Genomic DNA, 18977 nt, shown 5'->3' on the forward strand with positions numbered 1-18977 from the left:
GGATTGTTTTTTCCATTTCTGTGAAGAATGTAATTGGTATTTTGATAGGGTTTACATTGAATCTGTAGATTGCTTTAGGTAGTATAGATATTTTAACATATTGAGTCTCCCAATCCATGAACATGGAATATCTTTCCATTTTTTTGTGTCCTCTTCAATTTCTTTCATCAGTGTTTTATAGTTATCATCATAGAGATCTTTTACTTCTTGGTTAAGAAGGTAATTAATATTAGATATTTAAATTTAATATTATTTGTAAAATAAATGATTATATGTTGATTTTCTTTTTATTTTCTTTCTTTTTGTTTTTTGAGATGGAGCCTCACTTTGTCACCTAGGCTGGAGTGCAGTGGTGCCATCTTGGTTCACTGCAGCCTCCACCTCCTGGGTTCAAGTGATTCTCCTGCCTCAGCCTCCCTAGTAGCTGAGACTACAGGTATGTGCCACCACACCTCGCTAATTTTTGTATTTTTAGCAGAGATGGGGTTTCACCACATTGGCCACACTGGTCTTGAACTCCTGACCTCAAGTGATCTGCCCACCTTGGCCTCCCAAAGTGCTGGGATTACAGCCGTGAGCCACCATGCCTGGCCTGTATGTTGACTTTGTATCCTCCAACTTTACTGAATTTGTTTATCAGTTCTAATAGTTTTTTGGTGGAGTCCTTAGGTTTTTTTCAAATATAAGATCATATCATCTGCAAATAAGGATAATTTGACTTCTTCCTTTCCAGTTTGGATGCTCTTTATTTCTTTCTCTTGTCTGATTGCTCTAGCTAGGACTTCCAGTACTATTTTGAATAATAGTGGTGGAAGTGGGCATCTTTGTCATGTTCCAGATCTTTGAGAAAAGGCTTTAGGTTTTCCTCTAATTCACTATGATACTAGCTGTGGGTTTGTCATATAGCTTTTACTGTGTTGAGGTATGTTCCTTCTATGTCCAGTTTTTGGGGGGGTTTTATCATGAAGGGATGTTGAATTTTATCAACTGTTTTTTCAGCATCAGTTGAAATGATCATATGGTTTTTGCCCTTCATTCTGTTGATATGATATATCACATTGATTGATTTGTGTATGTTGAACCATCCTTGCATCTCTGGGATAAATCCCACTTGGTCATGATGAATGATGTTTTTTTTCCATTGGAAAGATATTGCAGATGAGATGAATAATCACTTTAATGTGTTGTTGAATTCAGTGTGCCAGTATGTTGCTGAGGATTTTTGCATCAGGGATATTTGCCTGTAGTTTTTTTTTTTATGTGTCTGTCTAGTTTTGGCATCAAGGTAATACTGGCCACGTAGGTGAGTTTGAAAATACTCCCTCCTCCTCTATTTTTCAGAATAGTTTGAGTAGGGTTGGTGTTTTGGGCCTTTCTTGCATTGCTATAAAGAAATAACTGAGGCTGGGCATGGTGGCTCATGCCTGTAATCCCAGCAGTTTGGGAGGCTGAGGCAAGCAGATCACTTGAGGCCAGGAGTTTGAGACCAGCCTGGCTAACATGGTGAAACCCTATCTCTACTAAAAATGTGAAAATTAGCTGGGTGTGGTGGTACATGCCTGTTCTTTCAGCTACTCAGGAAGCTGAGGCATGAGAATTGCTTGAACCCAGGGGGTGGAGGTTGCAGTGAGCTGAGATTATTGCACCACTGCCCTCCAGCCTGGGTGACAGAGTGAGACCCTGTCTCAAAAAAAAAAAAAAAAAAAAAGAGAAATACCTGAGGCTGGGAAATTTACAAAGAAAAGAGTTTTAATTGTCTTATGGTTCTGTAGGCTGTACAAACATGGTGCTGGCATCTGCTCAGCTACTGGGGAGACCTCAGGGAGCTTTTACTCACCGCAGAAGGGTGCCAGGCACTTCACATGGTAAGATTTGGAGCAAGAGGTGGGGGGGGAGGTGTCACATTTTACCAACAACCAGATCTCTCAAGAATGCACTCACTATTGTGAGGACAGCACCAAGCCATGAGGGATCTGCCCCTATGATCCAAACACCTATCACCAGGCCCCACCTCCAATACTAGGGATTACAATTCAACATGAGATTTGGGTAGGGACAAATATTGAAACTATATCAGTTGGTATTAGTTCTTCTTCATATGTTTAGTAACATTTAGCAGTGAAGACATAGAGCCCTGGGCTTTCATTTGTTACTTGTTATTGGTCTGTTCTGGTTTTGGATTTCTTCAAGGTTCGATCTTGGCAGGTTGTATGTGTCTAGGAATGTATCCATTTCTTCTAGGTTTTCCAATTTATTGGCATGTAGTTGCTCATAGTAGCCTCTAATGATCCTTTGAATTTCTTTGATATTGGTTGTAATGTCTCCTTTTTCATCTCTGATTTTATTTATATGAGTCTTCTCTCCTTTTTTACTTAGCGAGTCTGGCTAAGGAATTGTTGATTTTTGTCTTTAAAAAAACAACTTTTCTTTTTGTTGATCTTTTCTATTGTTTCCTTCATTTCAATTTCATTTATTTTTGCTCTCATCTTTATTATTTCTTTCCTTCTAATAATTTTGGGTTTGGCTTGCTCTTGCTTTTCTAGTTCTTTGAAATGCATCATTATGTTGTTTATTTGAAGTTTTTCTGTTTTTTTTTTTTAATGTAGGTGCTTATGGCTATAAACTTTCTTCTTATTACTGCCTTCTCTGTATCCCATAGGTTTTGGTATGTTGTGTTTCCATTATCATTTGTTTCCAGAATTTAAAAAATTTCCTTCTTAATTTCTTTCTTGACCCACAGTCATTTAGGAGCATACTTTTAATTTCCATGTATTTCTATGGTTTCAAACATTCCTCTTGTTATTGATTTCTAGTTTTTTTCCATTGTGGTCAGAGAAGATATTTGATATAATTTCAATTTTTTAAGACTTATTTTGTGGTCTAACATATGGTCTATCCTTGAGAATGATCCATGTGCTGAGGAGAAGAATGGGTATTCTGTAGCCATTGGATAAAATGTTCTGTAAATATCTATTAGATCTGGCCAGGCACGGTGGCTCACGCCTGTAACTCCAGCACTTTGGGAGGCCAAGGCAGGTGGATCACAAGGTCAGGAGATCAAGACCATCCTGACTAACATGGAGAAACCCCATCTGTACTAAAAATACAAAAGAATTAGCTGGGCATGGTGGTGAGCACCTGTAGTCCCAGCTACTCAGGAGGCTGAGGCAGGAGAATGGTGTGAACCTGGGAGGTGGAGCTTGCAGTGAGCTGAGATCACACCACTTCACTCCAGCCTGGGCAACAGAGCAAGACTGCATCTCAAAAAAAAAAAAAAATCTATTAGAGCCATTTGATCTATAGTGCAGATGAAGTCTGATGTTTCTTTGTCGATTTTCAGTCTGGATGATCTGTCCAATGCTGAAAGTGGGGTGTTGAAGTTTCCAGCTATTATTGTATTGGGGTCTATCTCTCTCTTTGGCTCTAATAATATTTACTTTATATAGCTGGGTGCTCCAGTTGGAGTGCATATATTTTTACAATTGTTATATACTCTTGCCGAATTAACTTCTTTTCATTATATAATGACCTTCTTTGTCTCTTTTTATAGTTTTTGTCTTGAAATCTATTTTGTCTGATGTAAGCATAGCTATTCATGATCCTTTTTGGTTTCCATTGGAATGGAATATATTTTTCTATCCCTTTGTTTTAGTCTATGTGTGTCTTTATGGGTGAAGCGTGCTCCTTGTAGGCAACAAATCACCGGGTCTTGCTTTTTTTTCTTTTTTTTTTTAAATCCATTCAGCCACTCTATGTCTTTTGAATGGAGAGTTTAGTCCGTTTAGATTCAATGTGATTATTGATAAGGACTTACTCTTGCCATTTTGTTATTTGTTTTCTAGTCGTTTTGTGGTCCTCTGTTCCTTCCTTCTTTCGTTCCCGTCTTCCTTTCTGTGAAGGTGATTTTCTCTGGTAGTATTTAAAAATTTCTTGCTTTTTATTTTTTGTGTATCTGTTGTATGTTGTTTTGGGGACTTTTTTTGAGATGGGGATCTCGCTTTGTTACCCAGGCTGGAGTGCAGTGGTGCGATCTTGGCTCACTGCAACCTCTGCCTTTCAGGCTCAAGTGATCTGCCCATCTCAGCCTCCCAAGTAGTTGGGACCACAGGTGAGTGCCACTATGTCTGGCTAATTTTTTTTTTTTTTTTTTTTTGGTAGAGACAAGCACTTTTGTAGAGACAGCACTTTCACCATGTTTTCCAGGCTGGTTTCAAACTCCTGAGCTCAAGCCAAAGGCCTGCTTTGGCCTCCCAAAGTGCTAGGATTACAAGTGGGAGCCACCACTCCTGGCCCCTGTTGTATGCTTTTTTATTTCAGGTTACCATAAGGCTTGTATTTAATATTTTATAACCCATTATTTATTTTATTATTTTTGGCATATTCACAACATAACCCATTATTTTAAACCAATGAAAACTTACCACTGATTACATAAATAAAGAAGCAAAGAAAAAATTAATAAAAACTCTACATTTTAACTTTGTCCTCCTGCTTTTTAATTCTTTGTTGTTTGTGTTTGTGTCATATTGTACTGTCTATGTCTTGAAAAGTTGTTATAGTTATTAGTTTTGACTGGTTCAGCTTTTGGTCTTTCCACTCAAGATATGAGTAGTTTACATACCGTGATTACAGTGTTACAATATTCTCTTTTTTTTCTGTGTACTTCCAATTACCAGTGAGTTTTACACCTTCAAATTATTTTTCATTGCTCATTAATGTCCTTTTCTTTCAGATTAAAGAACTCCCTTCAGCATTTCTTGTAGGACAGGTCTGGTGTTGATGAAATCCCTCAACTTTTGTTTGTCTAGGAAAGTCTTTATTTCTCCTTCATATTTTCAAGGATATTTATTTCTCCTTCATATTTCAAGGATATTTCCACTGGAAAGTCTGCTGCCAGACATACCAGAGCTCCATGGTATGTTATTTGTTTATTTTCTGTTGCTGCTTTTAGGATCCTTTCTGTATTCTTGACCTTGGGGGTTTGTTTATTAAATGTTTTGAGGTCATCTTCTTTGGGTTGAATTTGTTTGATGTTCTATAACCTTCATATACTGGAATATTGATATCTTTCCCTGGGTTTGGGAAGGTCTTTGTTACTATCACTTTGAAAAAACTTTCCACCCCATCTCTCTCTCTACCTCCTCTTTAAGGCCAATAACTCTTTTTTTTTTCTTTTTGAGACAGAGTCTCACTTTGTTGTCCAGGCTGGAGTACAGTGCTGTGATCTTGGTTCACTGCAGCCTCCACCTCCCAGGTTCAAGCAATTCTCCTGCCTCAGCCTCCAGAGTAGCTGGGATTAAAGGCACCCGCTGCCACGCCCAGCTAATTTTTGTATTTTAGTTGAGACGGGGTTTCACGATGTTGGCGAGGCTGCTCTCGAACTCCTGACCTCATGATCTGCCCACCTCGGCCTCCCAAAGTGCTGGGATTACAGGCGTGAGCCACCGCACCTGGCTGCAGCCAGTAACTCTTAAATTTGCCCTTTTGAGGCTATTTTCTAGATCTTGTAGGCATGCTTCATTCTTTTTTATTCTTTTTTCTTTTGTATCTTCTGATTATATTTTCAAATTGCCTGTCTTCAAGCTCACTAATTCTTTCTTCCACTTGATCAGTTCTACTGATAAGAGACTCTGATGCACCCTTGTGTATGTCAGTATCATTTTTCAACTCCATAATTTTTGCTTGATTCTTTTTAGTTATTTTAATCTCTTTGTTAAAGTTATATGATAGGATTCTGAATTCCTTCTCTGTGTTAGCTTTAATTTCTTTGAGTTTCCTTAAAACAGTTTTTTTTATTTTTATTTATTTATTTATTTATTTATTTATTTATTTATTTAGACAGAGTCCTGCTCAGTTGCCCAGGCTGGAGTGCAGTGGTGTGATCTTGGCTCACTGAATCTCCGCCTCCCAAGTTTAAGCAATTCTCCTGCCTCAGCCTCCTGAGTAGCTGGGATTACAAGCACACGCCACCACGCCCAGCTATTTTTGTATTTTTAGTAGAGATAGGGTTTCACCATGTTGGCCAAGCTGGTCTTGAACTCCTGAGCTCAAGTGATCTACCCACCTTGGCCTCCCAAAATGTTGGGATTACAGGTGTGAGCCACTGTGCCTGGCCAAAACAGCTATTTTGAATTCTGTTTCAAAGGTCACATATCTCTGTTTCTCTGGGATTGGCCTCTGGTGCCTTATTTGTTTGATGAGGTCATGTTTTCCTGGTTGGTCCTGATGCTTGTGGATGTTCATCAGTGTCTGAGTTAAATATTTATTATAGTCTTCGCAGTCTGGGCTGTTTGTATCTGTCCTTCTTGGGAAGGCTTTCCAGGAATTCAAAGGAACTTGGGTGTTGTGATCTAAGTTTTTGGTCACTGCAGCTGTATCTGCATTAGAGGGCACACCAAGCACAGAAATGCTGTGGCTCTTTCACAGTCTGTTGTATGTTTTTTGATTTGAGGTTACCATGAGGTTTGCAGATAATATTTTATCACTCATTATTTTAAACTGCTGACAACTTAACACTGATTACTCATAAAGGCACTGCCATGGTGGTCTTGGATAAGACCTGGAAGAATTCTCTGGATTACCAGGCAGAGACTCTTATTGTCTTCCCTTATTTTCCCCCAGGCAAAGTCTGTCTTTCTGGGATCAGCTGCCTGGAGTTGGGGTAGAAGTGACACAAACACCCCTGTGACCACCACTGGGACTGTGCAGGGTCAGACGTGAAGCCAGCATAGTACTGGGTCTTGCCCAAGGCCTATGGTAACAACCGCCTGGCTACTACCTATGTTCACTCAAGGCCTTATGGCTCTAAAATTAGCAGGTGGCAAAGCCAGCCAAGCTTATGTCCCTCTCTTTAGGGTGGCAAGTTTCCCCCAGCCTGGGGTGAATCCAGAGATGCCTTCAAGGAGCTGGGGCCTAGTCAGAAACCTTAGGAATCTACCTGGTACTCTGTTGCACTGAGGCTGAACTGGCACCCAAGCCACAAGACAAAGTCCTTCCCACTTTTCCCTCCCCTTTCCACAAGCTGAGGAGTCTCTTGCCATGGCCACTTCCACCCCAGGCCTGTGGTGGGTACTGTCTGGCTACTGCTGATGTATACTCAAGACCCAAGGGCTCTGCAGTAAGCTTGTGGTGAATGCTGCCCAGCCTGGGACTCACCCTTCAGGGAAGTGGGCTCCCCTCTGGCCCAGAGCAGGTCCAGGAATGCTATCTAAGAGCCAAAGCCTGGAATCAGGGACCTTAAGAGGACACTTGGTATTCTAACCCCACAGTGGCCAAGTCCCCTTTACTCTTTCCACTTCTTCTCTCAAGCAGAAGGAATTTCTCCCCATAGCCACCACAGCTGTAATGTGCTGGGTCACACCTGAAGCCTGCACGTCTCTGAGTCTCACCCAAAGCCCATGATGAGTACTACCTGGCTACTTCTGATTATTCAGGGCCAAAGGGCTCTTTAGTCAGCGGTGAGGAATCCTGCCAGGACTGGTCCTTCCCTTCAAGGCAGCAGGTTCCCTTCTGGCCCAGGGTGTGGCTAGAAATGTCAGCTTGGAGCTATGGCCTGGAATATGGGTCTCAGGACTTTGCCTGGTGCCCTATCCTACTGCAGCTGAGCTGGTATCCAATGCAAGACAAACTCATCTTTGTTCTTCCCTCTCCTCTTCTCAAGCAGAGGAAAGAAGTCTCTCTCTGAGCTTTGAGCTGCCCTGCCTGGGGTTGGGAGAGGGGTGGTGCAAGCAATCCCTTGGCCATCCCAGCTAGTGTCTCACTAGGTTGTGTGCCCCCCACATTCACTGGCTCTGAGCCCAGCACAGCACCAGGACTTACCCAGGAATTGTCATCCTTGTGGCCTAGACTGCCTTTCAAGTTTATGCAGAACCTCAGAGCACTTCAGCCCATGGTCGGGAGGCTTACTGGAACTCAGGTTCCCACTGCTGGGATGGATGATTTGCCTCTAGCTAGGGCTGGTCTAAATGATCCCTCCATGGGACCTGGGTGAGTTCTTCCCAGTGTTGCTTTGTGCTATGACTGGGCAGCACTGAGTTCCAATGCAAAGTCTGAACATCACTGCACTCTTCCTCTCCCAGAAGCACACATTCTCTCTCCATGCCAGGTGGCTGCTGCTGGCGAATGGGGGAGAGATAGCATTTAGCAATTCAAGACTGTCTTACCCTCTTCAGTTACTCTTTCAGTGATACGAAGTTAAAACCAGGTACTGTGATCACTCACCTGATTTTTGGTTCTTATGAACGTGCTTTTTTTTGTGTGGATAGTTATTCAATTTGGTGTTCCTGCGGGGAGCAGGATTAGTGGAGGCTTCTATTCAGCCATCTTGCTCCACCTCCCCTGGCTATGTCCTTTTAAATATTTATAATCGACATACAATATATTACACTTAAAGTATACAATAAGTTCTAAAATATAACTGAAATCATCATTGAACTCTAGATAATTAACATATCCATCAACCCTAAAGTTTCCTCATGTTTAGATGATCTCCTTTCCCTCTAGAAACCACTCATCTACTTTCTGTCATATAGATTATAGTTTGCCTTTTCTGGAGTTTTATATAAACAGAATCATATAGTATACGTTCTTTTCTGTCTGACTTCTTTTATTTACCGTGATTATTTCATCCATGTTACATGTATCAACAGTTTATTCCTTGTTTGTTGATGATAGTATTTCATTGTATGGATATATACTCCAATGGGTTTATTCATTTACCTGTTGATGTATGTTGGATCGTTTCTAGTTTTCAGCTATCACAAATAAAACTGCTATAAACATTAAACATTAATGTCCAAGTCTTTGTATAGACATATGCTTTCATTTTCTCTTGGGCAAATACCTTGGGTGGAGTGGCTGGATATTATGGCCAGTGTATGTTTAACTTTATAAAGAGCTGTCGAAATGTTTTCCTTTTTCTTTCTTCTTTTTGAGATGGAGTCTTGCTCTGTTGCCCAGGCTGGAGTGCAATGGTGCAATCTCGGCTCATTGCAACCTCTGCCTCCCAGGTTCAAGCAATTCTCCTGCTTCAGCCTCCTGAGTAGTTGGGGTTACAGATGCCTGCCACCATGCCCAGCTAAGTTTTGTATTTTTAGTAGAGACAGGGTTTCACCATGTTGGCCAGGCTGGTCTCAAACTCCTGATCTCCAGTGATCTACCCGCCTTGACCTCCCAAAGTGCTCCGATTACAGGTGTGAGCCACCACATCCAGCCCCAAATTGTTTATACAATTTTATATTCCCACCAGGATTGTATGAGAGTTCCAGTTCTTCTAAATTCTTGCCAACATTTACTACTTCGAATAAATGTTCATTGTAAAAAAATTTTAAGAGGGTTATATAGGGGAAAAAAAGGCCGCTATTAATCTGTTAATTGCACTACTGGGAGATAAAGCTATTAAACTGTCATATTTGTGGCTGGGCGTGGTAACACATGCTTGTGATCCTAGCACTTCAGGAGGCTGAGGAAGGAGGATCACTTGAGACCAGGAGTTCGAGACCAGCCTGGGCAACACAGCAAGACTCTGTCTCCACAAAAATATTAAAAATTAAAAAAAAAGAAATTGTCATGTTTGTAGACTTCCCAAATTTGCCATCCTAGGCAAACAGTGCTCTTGTTTTTAAACAAATAGTTGTATACATAATTTTCACCCTCACTATTCAAAACATGTCATAAATGGTAAGTCCAAGAAAAATACAGGCATTCCCCCCCAAAGAAAACTGTAAAATCGACTTTTTTCTATCTGTACTGTTTTTTATTGGTTTTTAAATTGGTTTTCCAAGTGAGTAAATCAGAATCTATCTGTAATGGATTTTAAATTTAGTGTTTCTCTGTGATGTAGTAAACAAGAAACTAGAGGCAAAAATAGCCCTGTCCCTTGCTAAACTTCTAAGGCACTTTTCTAGTACAACTCAACAGTAACATTTCAGGCCTTTAGTGCCTTATATGAGTTTTTAAAAGGGGGAAAAGGGAGGGAGCAAGAGTGTCTTAACTCATACACTTATGCATAACAATTATTCTCATATTTTAGTTATTGAGAGGGCTGGTAGAAAAACTAGGTAAATAATATTAATAATTATAGCGCTTATTAAACACTACAGAACACTTACTATGTACCAGGCATTGTGGGAGGCTCTCTCTTGTGCATTATCTCATTTCATTAGGTCCATGGAGTATTGCATTTTCTTAGTTTAGGCATGGCCTCCACAATAAGGATTATCAAAAACCTAAAAATATGTAAAAGAAACCTAGAAGTTATTTGTTGTGCTCCTTGGGGAAGCTAGGCAAATCCTTTCAACTGAAAACCATGGTGACTTCCAAGATCTCTGCCCCTCCCCATCGCCATGGTCCACTTCCTCTTCTCACTGTTGCTCTTAGAAAAGATCTGTGGACTCCACCACCACGAAATGGCGGCACCTTATTTATGGTCACTTTAGAGGGTAGGTTTTCTTAGTGGGTCTGCCTGTCATGTTTAACGTCCTTGGCTGGGTCCAAGGCAGATGCAGTTCAAACTCTCACTAAAATTGCCGAGCCCTTTGTCTTCCAGTGAATAAAATATTAATGTCAATGGAATCAGGCCAGAGTTTGAATTCTAGTCTCTTAGCCTTTGTTTCCCCTGTCCATAAAATGAATGGGGGTAATTCTTTCCTCCTACAGTTTATTTATGTATTCACTAATTCATTCATTCATCCATCCATTCGTTCATTCGGTTTACTGAGTACCTACTATGTGCCAGCCCCTGTTCTAGGGTGGAAACTAAGAGAATGATGTACCTAGAGGGCGCTGGAAGCTCTAACGCCCTAGCAGTTACTGCTTTTACTATTAGTGGTCGTTTTTTTCTCCCCTCCCCCCCCCCCCCCCCCCCCCCCACAAATCAACAGAACAAAGAAAATTACCTAAACAGCAAGGACATAGGGAGGAACTTCTTGGCACAGAACTTTCCAAACACTTTTTCCTGGAGGGATACAAGAAGCAAGAAAGGTACTCTTTCACTAGCACCTTCTCTGAGCTGTCCTCAGGATGCTTTTGGGACTATTTTTCTTACCCAGAGAATCGAGAAACCCTGCAGCGAATTCCCAAGCTGTAGTTATAAACAGAAGTTCTCCTTCTGCTAGGTAGCATTCAGAGATCTTAATCTTCTGGGTTTCCGTTTTCTCTAATGAAAAATGCAGGTCCGAGCCGTTAACTGGCTGGGGCACCATTAGCAAGTCACTTAGCATCTCTGGGGCCAGTCTGCAAAGCGAGGGGGCAGCCTTAATGTGCCTCCAGCCTGAAGTCCTAGAATGAGCGCCCGGTGTCCCAAGCTGGGGCGCTCACCCCAGGTCGGAGGGCGCCGATGTACAGACAGCAAACTCACCCAATCTAGTGCATGCCTTCTTAAACATCACGAGACTCTAAGAAAAGGAAACTGAAAACGGGAAAGTCCCTCTCTCTAACCTGGCACTGCGTCGCTGGCTTGGAGACAGGTGACGGTCGCTGCGGGCCTTGTCCTGATTGGCTGTGCACACATTTAATATAAGTGGAGGCGTCGCGCCGGCGGACATTCCTGAAGCTGACAGCATTCGGGCCAAGATGTCTCGCTCCGTGGCCTTAGCTGTGCTCGCGCTACTCTCTCTTTCTGGCCTGGAGGCTATCCAGCGTGAGTCTCTCCTACCCTCCCGCTCTGGTCCTTCCTCTCCCGCTCCGCACCCTCTGTGGCCCTCGCTGTGCTCTCTCGCTCCGTGACTTCCCTTCTCCAAGTTCTCCTTGGTGGCCCGCCGTGGGGCTAGTCCAGGGCTGGGTCTCGGGGAAGCGGCGGGGTGGCCTGGGAGTGGGGAAGGGGGTGCGCACCCGGGACGCGCGCTACTTGCCCCTTTCAGCGGGGAGCAGGGGAGACCTTTGGCCTACGGCGACGGGAGGGTCGGGACAAAGTTTAGGGCGTTGATAAGCGTCAGAGCGCCGAGGTTGGGGGAGGGTTTCTCTTCCGCTCTTTCGCGGGGCCTCTGGCTCCCCCAGCGCAGCTGGAGTTGGGTACGGGTAGGCTCGTCCCAGAGGCGCGGCGCTGAGGGTTGTGAACGCGTGGAGGGGCGCTTGGGGTCTGGGGGAGGCGTCGCCCGGGTAAGCCTGTCTGCTGCGGCTCTGCTTCCCTTGGGCTGGAGAGCTGTGGACTTCGTCTAGGCGCCCGCTAAGTTCGCCTGCCCTAGCACCTCCGGGTCCATGTGGGGCTACACCGTGGCGAGGAAACAGCACACGACGCTTGTAGAATGCTTGGCTGTGATACAAAGCGGTTTCGAATAATTAACTTATTTGTTCCCATCACATGTCACTTTTAAAAAATTATAAGAACTACCCGTTATTGACATCTTTCTGTGTGCCAAGGACTTTATGCGCTTTGCGTCATTTAATTTTGAAAATAGTTATCTTCCGCCATAAATAACTACTATGGTTATCTTCTGCCTCTCACAGATGAAGAAACTAAGGCACCCAGATTTTAAGAAACTTAATTACACAGGGGATAAATGGCAGCAATCGAGATTGAAGTCAAGCCTAACCAGGGCCTTTGCGGGAGCGCATGCCTTTTGGCTGTAATTCGTGCATTTAAGAAAAACGCCTGCCTTCTGCGTGAGATTCTCCAGAGCAAACTGGGCGGCATGGGCCCTGTGGTCTTTTCGTACAGAGGGCTTCCTCTTTGGCTCTTTGCCTGGTTGTTTCCAAGATGTACTGTGCCTCTTACTTTCGGTTTTGAAAACATGAGGGGGTTGGGCGTGGTGGCTCACGCCTGTAATCCCAGCACTTAGGGAGGCCGAGGCGGGAGGATGGCTTGAGGTCTGTAGTTGAGACCAGCCTGGCCAACATGGTGAAGCCTGGTCTCTACAAAAAATAATAACAAAAATTAGCCGGGTGTGGTGGCTCGCACCTGTGGTCCCAGCTGCTCCGGTGGCTGAGACGGGAGGATCTCTTGAGCGTAGGATTTTGAGCTATCATGGCCCCAGTGCACTCCAGCGTGGGCAACAGAGCGAGACCCTGTCTCTCAAAAAAGAAAAAAAAAAGAAAAAAGAAAGAAAAGAAAAGAAAGAAAGAAGTGAAGGTTTGTCAGTCAGGGGAGTTGTAAAACCATTAATAAAGATAATCCAAGATGGTTACCAAGACTGTTGAGGACGCCAAAGATCTTGAGCACTTTCTAAATACCAGGCAGTACACTAAGCGCGCTCACCTTTTCCTCTGGCAAAACATGATCGAAAGCAGAATGTTTTGATCATGAGAAAATTGCATTTAATTTGAATACAATTTATTTACAACATAAAGGATAATGTATATATCATCACCATTACTGGTATTTGCTGGTTATGTTAGATGTCATTTTAAAAAATAACAATCTGATATTTAAAAAAAAATCTTATTTTGAAAATTTCCAAAGTAATACGTGCCATGCATAGACCATTTCTGGAAGATACCACAAGAAACATGTAATGGTGATTGCCTCTGAAGGTCTATTTTCCTCCTCTGACCTGTGTGTGGGTTTTGTTTTTGTTTTACTGTGGGCATAAATTAATTTTTCAGTTAAGTTTTGGAAGCTTAAATAACTCTCCAAAAGTCACAAAGCCGGTAACTGGTTGAGCCCAAATTCAAACCCAGCCTGTCTGATACTTGTCCTCTTCTTAGAAAAGATTACAGTGATGCTCTCACAAAATCTTGCCGCCTTCCCTCAAACAGAGAGTTCCAGGCAGGATGAATCTGTGCTCTGACCCCTGAGGCATTTAATATGTTCTTATTATTAGAAGCTCAGATGCAAAGAGCTCTCTTAGCTTTTAATGTTATGAAAAAAAATCAGGTCTTCATTAGATTCCCCAATCCACCTCTTGATGGGGCTAGTAGCCTTTCCTTAATGATAGGGTGTTTCTAGAGAGATATATCTGGTCAAGGTGGCCTGGTACTCCTCCTTCTCCCCACAGCCTCCCAGACAAGGAGGAGTAGCTGCCTTTTAATGATCATATACCCTGAATATAAGTGTATTTAAAAGAATTTTATACACATATATTTAGTGTCAATCTGTATATTTAGTAGCACTAACACTTCTCTTCATTTTCGATGAAAAATATAGAGTTTATAATATTTTCTTCCCACTTCCCCATGGATGGTCTAGTCATGCCTCTCATTTTGGAAAGTACTGTTTCTGAAACATTAGGCAATATATTCCCAACCTGGCTAGTTTACAGCAATCACCTGTGGATGCTAATTAAAACGCAAATCCCACTGTCACATGCATTACTCCATTTGATCACAATGGAAAGTATGTTCTGTCCCATTTGCCATAGTCCTCACCTCTCCCTGTTGTATTTTATCGGGTCCAACTCAACCATTTAAGGTATTTGCCAGCTCTTGTATGCATTTAGGTTTTGTTTCTTTGTTTTTTAGCTCATGAAATTAGGTACAAAGTCAGAGAGGGGTCTGGCATATAAACCCTCAGCAGAAATAAAGAGGTTGTGTTGTTTGGTAAGAACATACCTTGGGTTGGCTGGGCACGGTGGCTCGTGCCTGTAATCCCAACACTTTGGGAGGCCAAGGCAGGCTGATCACTTGAAGTCGGGAGTTCAAGACCAGCCTGGCCAACATGGTGAAACCCCGTCTCTACTAAAAATACAAAAATTAACCAGGCATGGTGGTGTGTGCCTGTAGTCCCAGGAATCACTTGAACCCAGGAGGCGGAGGTTGCAGTGAGCTGAGATCTCACCACTGCACACTGCACTCCAGCCTGGGCAATGGAATGAGATTCCATCCCCCCAAAAAATAAAAATAAAAATAAAGAACATACCTTGGGTTGATACACTTAGGAACCTCAGGTAATAACATCTGCCACGTATAGAGCAATTGCTGTGTCCCAGGCACTCTACTAGACACTTCATACAGTTTAGAAAATCAGATGGGTGTAGATCAAGGCAGGAGCAGGAACCAAAAAGAAAGGAGTAAACATAAGAAAAAAAATGGAAGGGGTGGAAACAGAGTACAATAACATGAGTAATTTGATGGGGGCTATTATGAACTGAGAAATGAACTTTGAAAAGTAGCTTGGGGCCAAATCATGTAGACTCTTGAGTGATGTGTTAAGGAATGCTATGAGTGCTGAGAGGGCATCAGAAGTCCTTGAGAGCCTCCAGAGAAAGGCTCTTAAAAATGCAGCACAATCTCCAGTGACAGAAGATACTGCTAGAAATCTGCTAGAAAAAAAACAAAAAAGGCATGTGTAGAGGAATTATGAGGGAAAGATACCAAGTCATGGTTTATTCTTCAAAATGGAGGTGGCTTGTTGGGAAGGTGGAAGCTCATTTGGCCAGAGTGGAAATGGAATTGGGAGAAATCGATGACCAAATGTAAACACTTGGTGCCTGATATAGCTTGACACCAAGTTAGCCCCAGGTGAAATACCCTGGCAATATTAATGTGTCTTTTCCCGATATTCCTCAGGTACTCCAAAGATTCAGGTTTACTCACGTCATCCATCAGAGAATGGAAAGTCAAATTTCCTGAATTGCTATGTGTCTGGGTTTCATCCATCCGACATTGAAGTTGACTTACTGAAGAATGGAGAGAGAATTGAAAAAGTGGAGCATTCAGACTTGTCTTTCAGCAAGGACTGGTCTTTCTATCTCTTGTACTACACTGAATTCACCCCCACTGAAAAAGATGAGTATGCCTGCCGTGTGAACCATGTGACTTTGTCACAGCCCAAGATAGTTAAGTGGGGTAAGTCTTACATTCTTTTGTAAGCTGCTGAAAGTTGTGTATGAGTAGTCATATCATAAAGCTGCTTTGATATAAAAAAGGTCTATGGCCATACTACCCTGAATGAGTCCCATCCCATCTGATATAAACAATCTGCATATTGGGATTGTCAGGGAATGTTCTTAAAGATCAGATTAGTGGCACCTGCTGAGATACTGATGCACAGCATGGTTTCTGAACCAGTAGTTTCCCTGCAGTTGAGCAGGGAGCAGCAGCAGCACTTGCACGAATACATATACACTCTTAACACTTCTTACCTACTGGCTTCCTCTAGCTTTTGTGGCAGCTTCAGGTATATTTAGCACTGAACGAACATCTCAAGAAGGTATAGGCCTTTGTTTGTAAGTCCTGCTATCCTAGCATCCTATAATCCTGGACTCCTCCAGTACTTTCTGGCTGGATTGGTATCTGAGGCTAGTAGGAAGGGCTTGTTCCTGCTGGGTAGCTCTAAACAAGGTATTCATGGGTAGGAACAGCAGCCTATTCTGCCAGCCTTATTTCTAACCATTTTAGACATTTGTTAGTACATGGTATTTTAAAAGTAAAACTTAATGTCTTCCTTTTTTTCTCCACTGTCTTTTTCATAGATCGAGACATGTAAGCAGCATCATGGAGGTAAGTTTTTGACCTTAAGAAAATGTTTTTGTTTCACTGTCCTGAGGACTATTTATAGACAGCTCTAACATGATAACCCTCACTATGTGGAGAACATTGACAGAGTAGCATTTTAGCAGGGAAAGAAGAATCCTACAGGGTCATGTTCCCTTCTCCTGTGGAGTGGCATGAAGAAGGTGTATGGCCCCAGGTATGGCCATATTACTGACCCTCTACAGAGAGGGCAAAGGAACTGCCAGTATGGTATTGCAGGATAAAGGCAGGTGGTTACCCACATTACCTGCAAAGCTTTGATCTTTCTTCTGCCATTTCCACATTGGACATCTCTGCTGAGGAGAGAAAATGAACCACTCTTTTCCTTTGTATAATGTTGTTTTATTCTTCAGACAGAAGAGAGGAGTTATACAGTTCTGCAGACATCCCATTCCTGTATGGGGACTGTGTTTGCCTCTTAGAGGCTCCCAGGCCACTAGAGGAGATAAAGGGAAACAGATTGTTATAACTTGATATAATGATACTATAATAGATGTAACTACAAGGAGCTCCAGAAGCAAGAGAGAGAGAGGAACTTGGACTTCTCTGCATCTTTAGTTGGAGTCCAAAGGCTTTTCAATGAAATTCTATTGCCCAGGGTACATTGATGCTGAAACCCCATTCAAATCTCCTGTTATATTCTAGAACAGGGAATTGATTTGGGAGAGCATCAGGAAGGTAGATGATCTGCCCAATCACACTGTTAGTAAATTGTAGAGCCAGGACCTGAACTCTAATATAGTCATGTGTTACTTAATGACAGGGACATGTTCTGAGAAATGCTTACACAAACCTAGGTGTTGTAGCCTACTACACGCATAGGCTACATGGTATAGCCTATTGCTCCTAGACTACAAACCTGTACAGCCTGTTACTGTACTGAATACTGTGGGCAGTTGTAACACAATGGTAAGTATTTGTGTATCTAAACATAGAAAAGTTACAGTAAAAATAAGCTATTTTAATCTTATGAGACCACTGTCGTATATACAGTCCATCATTGACCAAAACATCATACCAGCATTTTTTCTTCTAAGATTTTGGGAGCACCAAAGGGATACACTAACAGGATATACTCTTTATAATGGGTTTGGAGAACTGTCTGCAGCTACTTCTTTTAAAAAGGTGATCTACACAGTAGAAATTAGACAAGTTTGGTAATGAGATCTGCAATCCAAATAAAATAAATTCATTGCTAACCTTTTTCTTTTCTTTTCAGGTTTGAAGATGCCGCATTTGGATTGGATGAATTCCAAATTCTGCTTGCTTGCTTTTTAATATTGATATGCTTATACACTTACACTTTATGCACAAAATGTAGGGTTATAATAATGTTAACATGGACATGATCTTCTTTATAATTCTACTTTGAGTGCTGTCTCCATGTTTGATGTATCTGAGCAGGTTGCTCCACAGGTAGCTCTAGGAGGGCTGGCAACTTAGAGGTGGGGAGCAGAGAATTCTCTTATCCAACATCAACATCTTGGTCAGATTTGAACTCTTCAATCTCTTGCACTCACAGCTTGTTAAGATAGTTATGCGTGCATAAGTTAACTTCCAATTTACATACTCTGCTTAGAATTTGGGGGAAATTTTAGAAATATAATTGACAGGATTATTGGAAATTTGTTATAATGAATGAAACATTTTGTCATATAAGATTCATATTTACTTCTTATACATTTGATAAAGTAAGGCATGGTTGTGGTTAATCTGGTTTATTTTTGTTCCACAAGTTAAATAAATCATAAAACTTGATGTGTTGTCTCTTATATCTCACTCCCACTATTACCCCTGTATTTTCAAACAGGGAAACAGTCTTCAAGTTCCACTTGGTAAAAAATGTGAACCCCTTGTATATAGAGTTTGGCTCACAGTGTAAAGGGCCTCAGTGATCTACACTTTCCAGATTAGGAATCTGATGCTCAAAGAAGTTAAATGGCATAGTTGGGGTGACACAGCTGTCTAGTGGGAGGCCAGCCTTCTATATTTTAGCCAGAGTTCTTTCCTGTGGGCCAGGTCATGAGGAGCATGCAGACTCTAAGTGGGAGCAAAAGTATCTGAAGGATTTAATATTTTAGCAAGGAATAGATATACAGTCATCCCTTGGTCTCCCTGGGGGATTGGCTTCAGGACCCCTTCTTGGACACCAAAATCTATGGATATTTAAGTCCCTTCTATAAAATGGTATAGTATTTGCATATAACCTATGCACATCCTCCTGTATACTTTAAATCATTTCTAGATTACTTGTAATACCTAATACAATGTAAATGCTATGCAAATAGTTGTTAGTGTTTAAGGAATAATGACAAGAAAAAAAAGTCTGTACATATTCAGTAAAGATACAACCATCCCTTTTTTTCCCCAGTGTTTTTGATCCATGGTTTGCTGAATCCACAGATGTGGAGCCCCTGGATACGGAAGGCCAGCTGTACTTTGAATGACAAATAACAGATTTAAAATTTTCAAGGCATAGTTTTATACCTGATGGCCAGCTTTGTTTATTTGACCAAGAATCTGAGTTAGCTAGTTCTAGGTACTGACAGGATAAATAAAACACAACACTG

General features: G+C 41.9%; 2 protein-coding genes across 9 annotated transcripts in view; one reads left to right on the forward strand and one right to left on the reverse strand.

Annotated features, from left to right (window-relative positions):
* The window catches only part of PATL2 (PAT1 homolog 2), a 45722-nt gene extending 34323 nt beyond the window's left edge, over window positions 1-11399 (reverse strand). The window contains exons 1-4 of one of the 7 annotated variants that reach the window (XM_063698976.1): window positions 11045-11292; window positions 10896-10954; window positions 10110-10226; window positions 7819-8111 (exon numbers count right to left, since the gene is read on the reverse strand). The gene's annotated coding sequence lies outside the window, so the exon portion shown is untranslated. Of the gene's footprint in view, window positions 1-7818; window positions 10227-10895 lie in introns of all 7 variants that reach the window. The other 6 variants (XM_063698974.1, XM_063698975.1, XM_055363590.2 and 3 more) reach the window with 6 other exon arrangements.
* B2M (beta-2-microglobulin) lies at window positions 11369-18165 on the forward strand. 2 transcript variants are annotated; one of them, XM_004056100.4, is made up of 4 exons: window positions 11369-11638; window positions 15442-15720; window positions 16347-16374; window positions 17627-18165. In XM_004056100.4, exons 1-3 carry the CDS (start codon window positions 11572-11574, stop codon window positions 16358-16360), a joined length of 360 nt encoding a protein of 119 aa, XP_004056148.2. In that variant the 5' UTR covers window positions 11369-11571; the 3' UTR covers window positions 16361-16374; window positions 17627-18165. The 2 variants fall into 2 exon arrangements, with proteins under 2 accessions (XP_004056148.2, XP_063555052.1); XM_063698982.1 differs by having other exon boundaries at window positions 11514-11638; window positions 15442-18165.
* The last annotated feature ends 812 nt before the right edge of the window (window positions 18166-18977 follow it).

This window comes from Gorilla gorilla, chromosome 16 (assembly GCF_029281585.2).
Source record: "Gorilla gorilla gorilla isolate KB3781 chromosome 16, NHGRI_mGorGor1-v2.1_pri, whole genome shotgun sequence".
NCBI classification, from domain to species: Eukaryota; Metazoa; Chordata; class Mammalia; order Primates; family Hominidae; genus Gorilla; species Gorilla gorilla.

Coding starts and splice junctions, on each gene's coding strand:
- B2M (XM_063698982.1), top strand. CDS start 11,572: ATGTCTCGCTCCGTGGCCTTAGCTGTGCTCGCGCTACTCTCTCTTTCT. Junction 11,639..15,441: donor TGGCCTGGAGGCTATCCAGC/GTGAGTCTCTCC, acceptor GATATTCCTCAG/GTACTCCAAAGATTCAGGTT.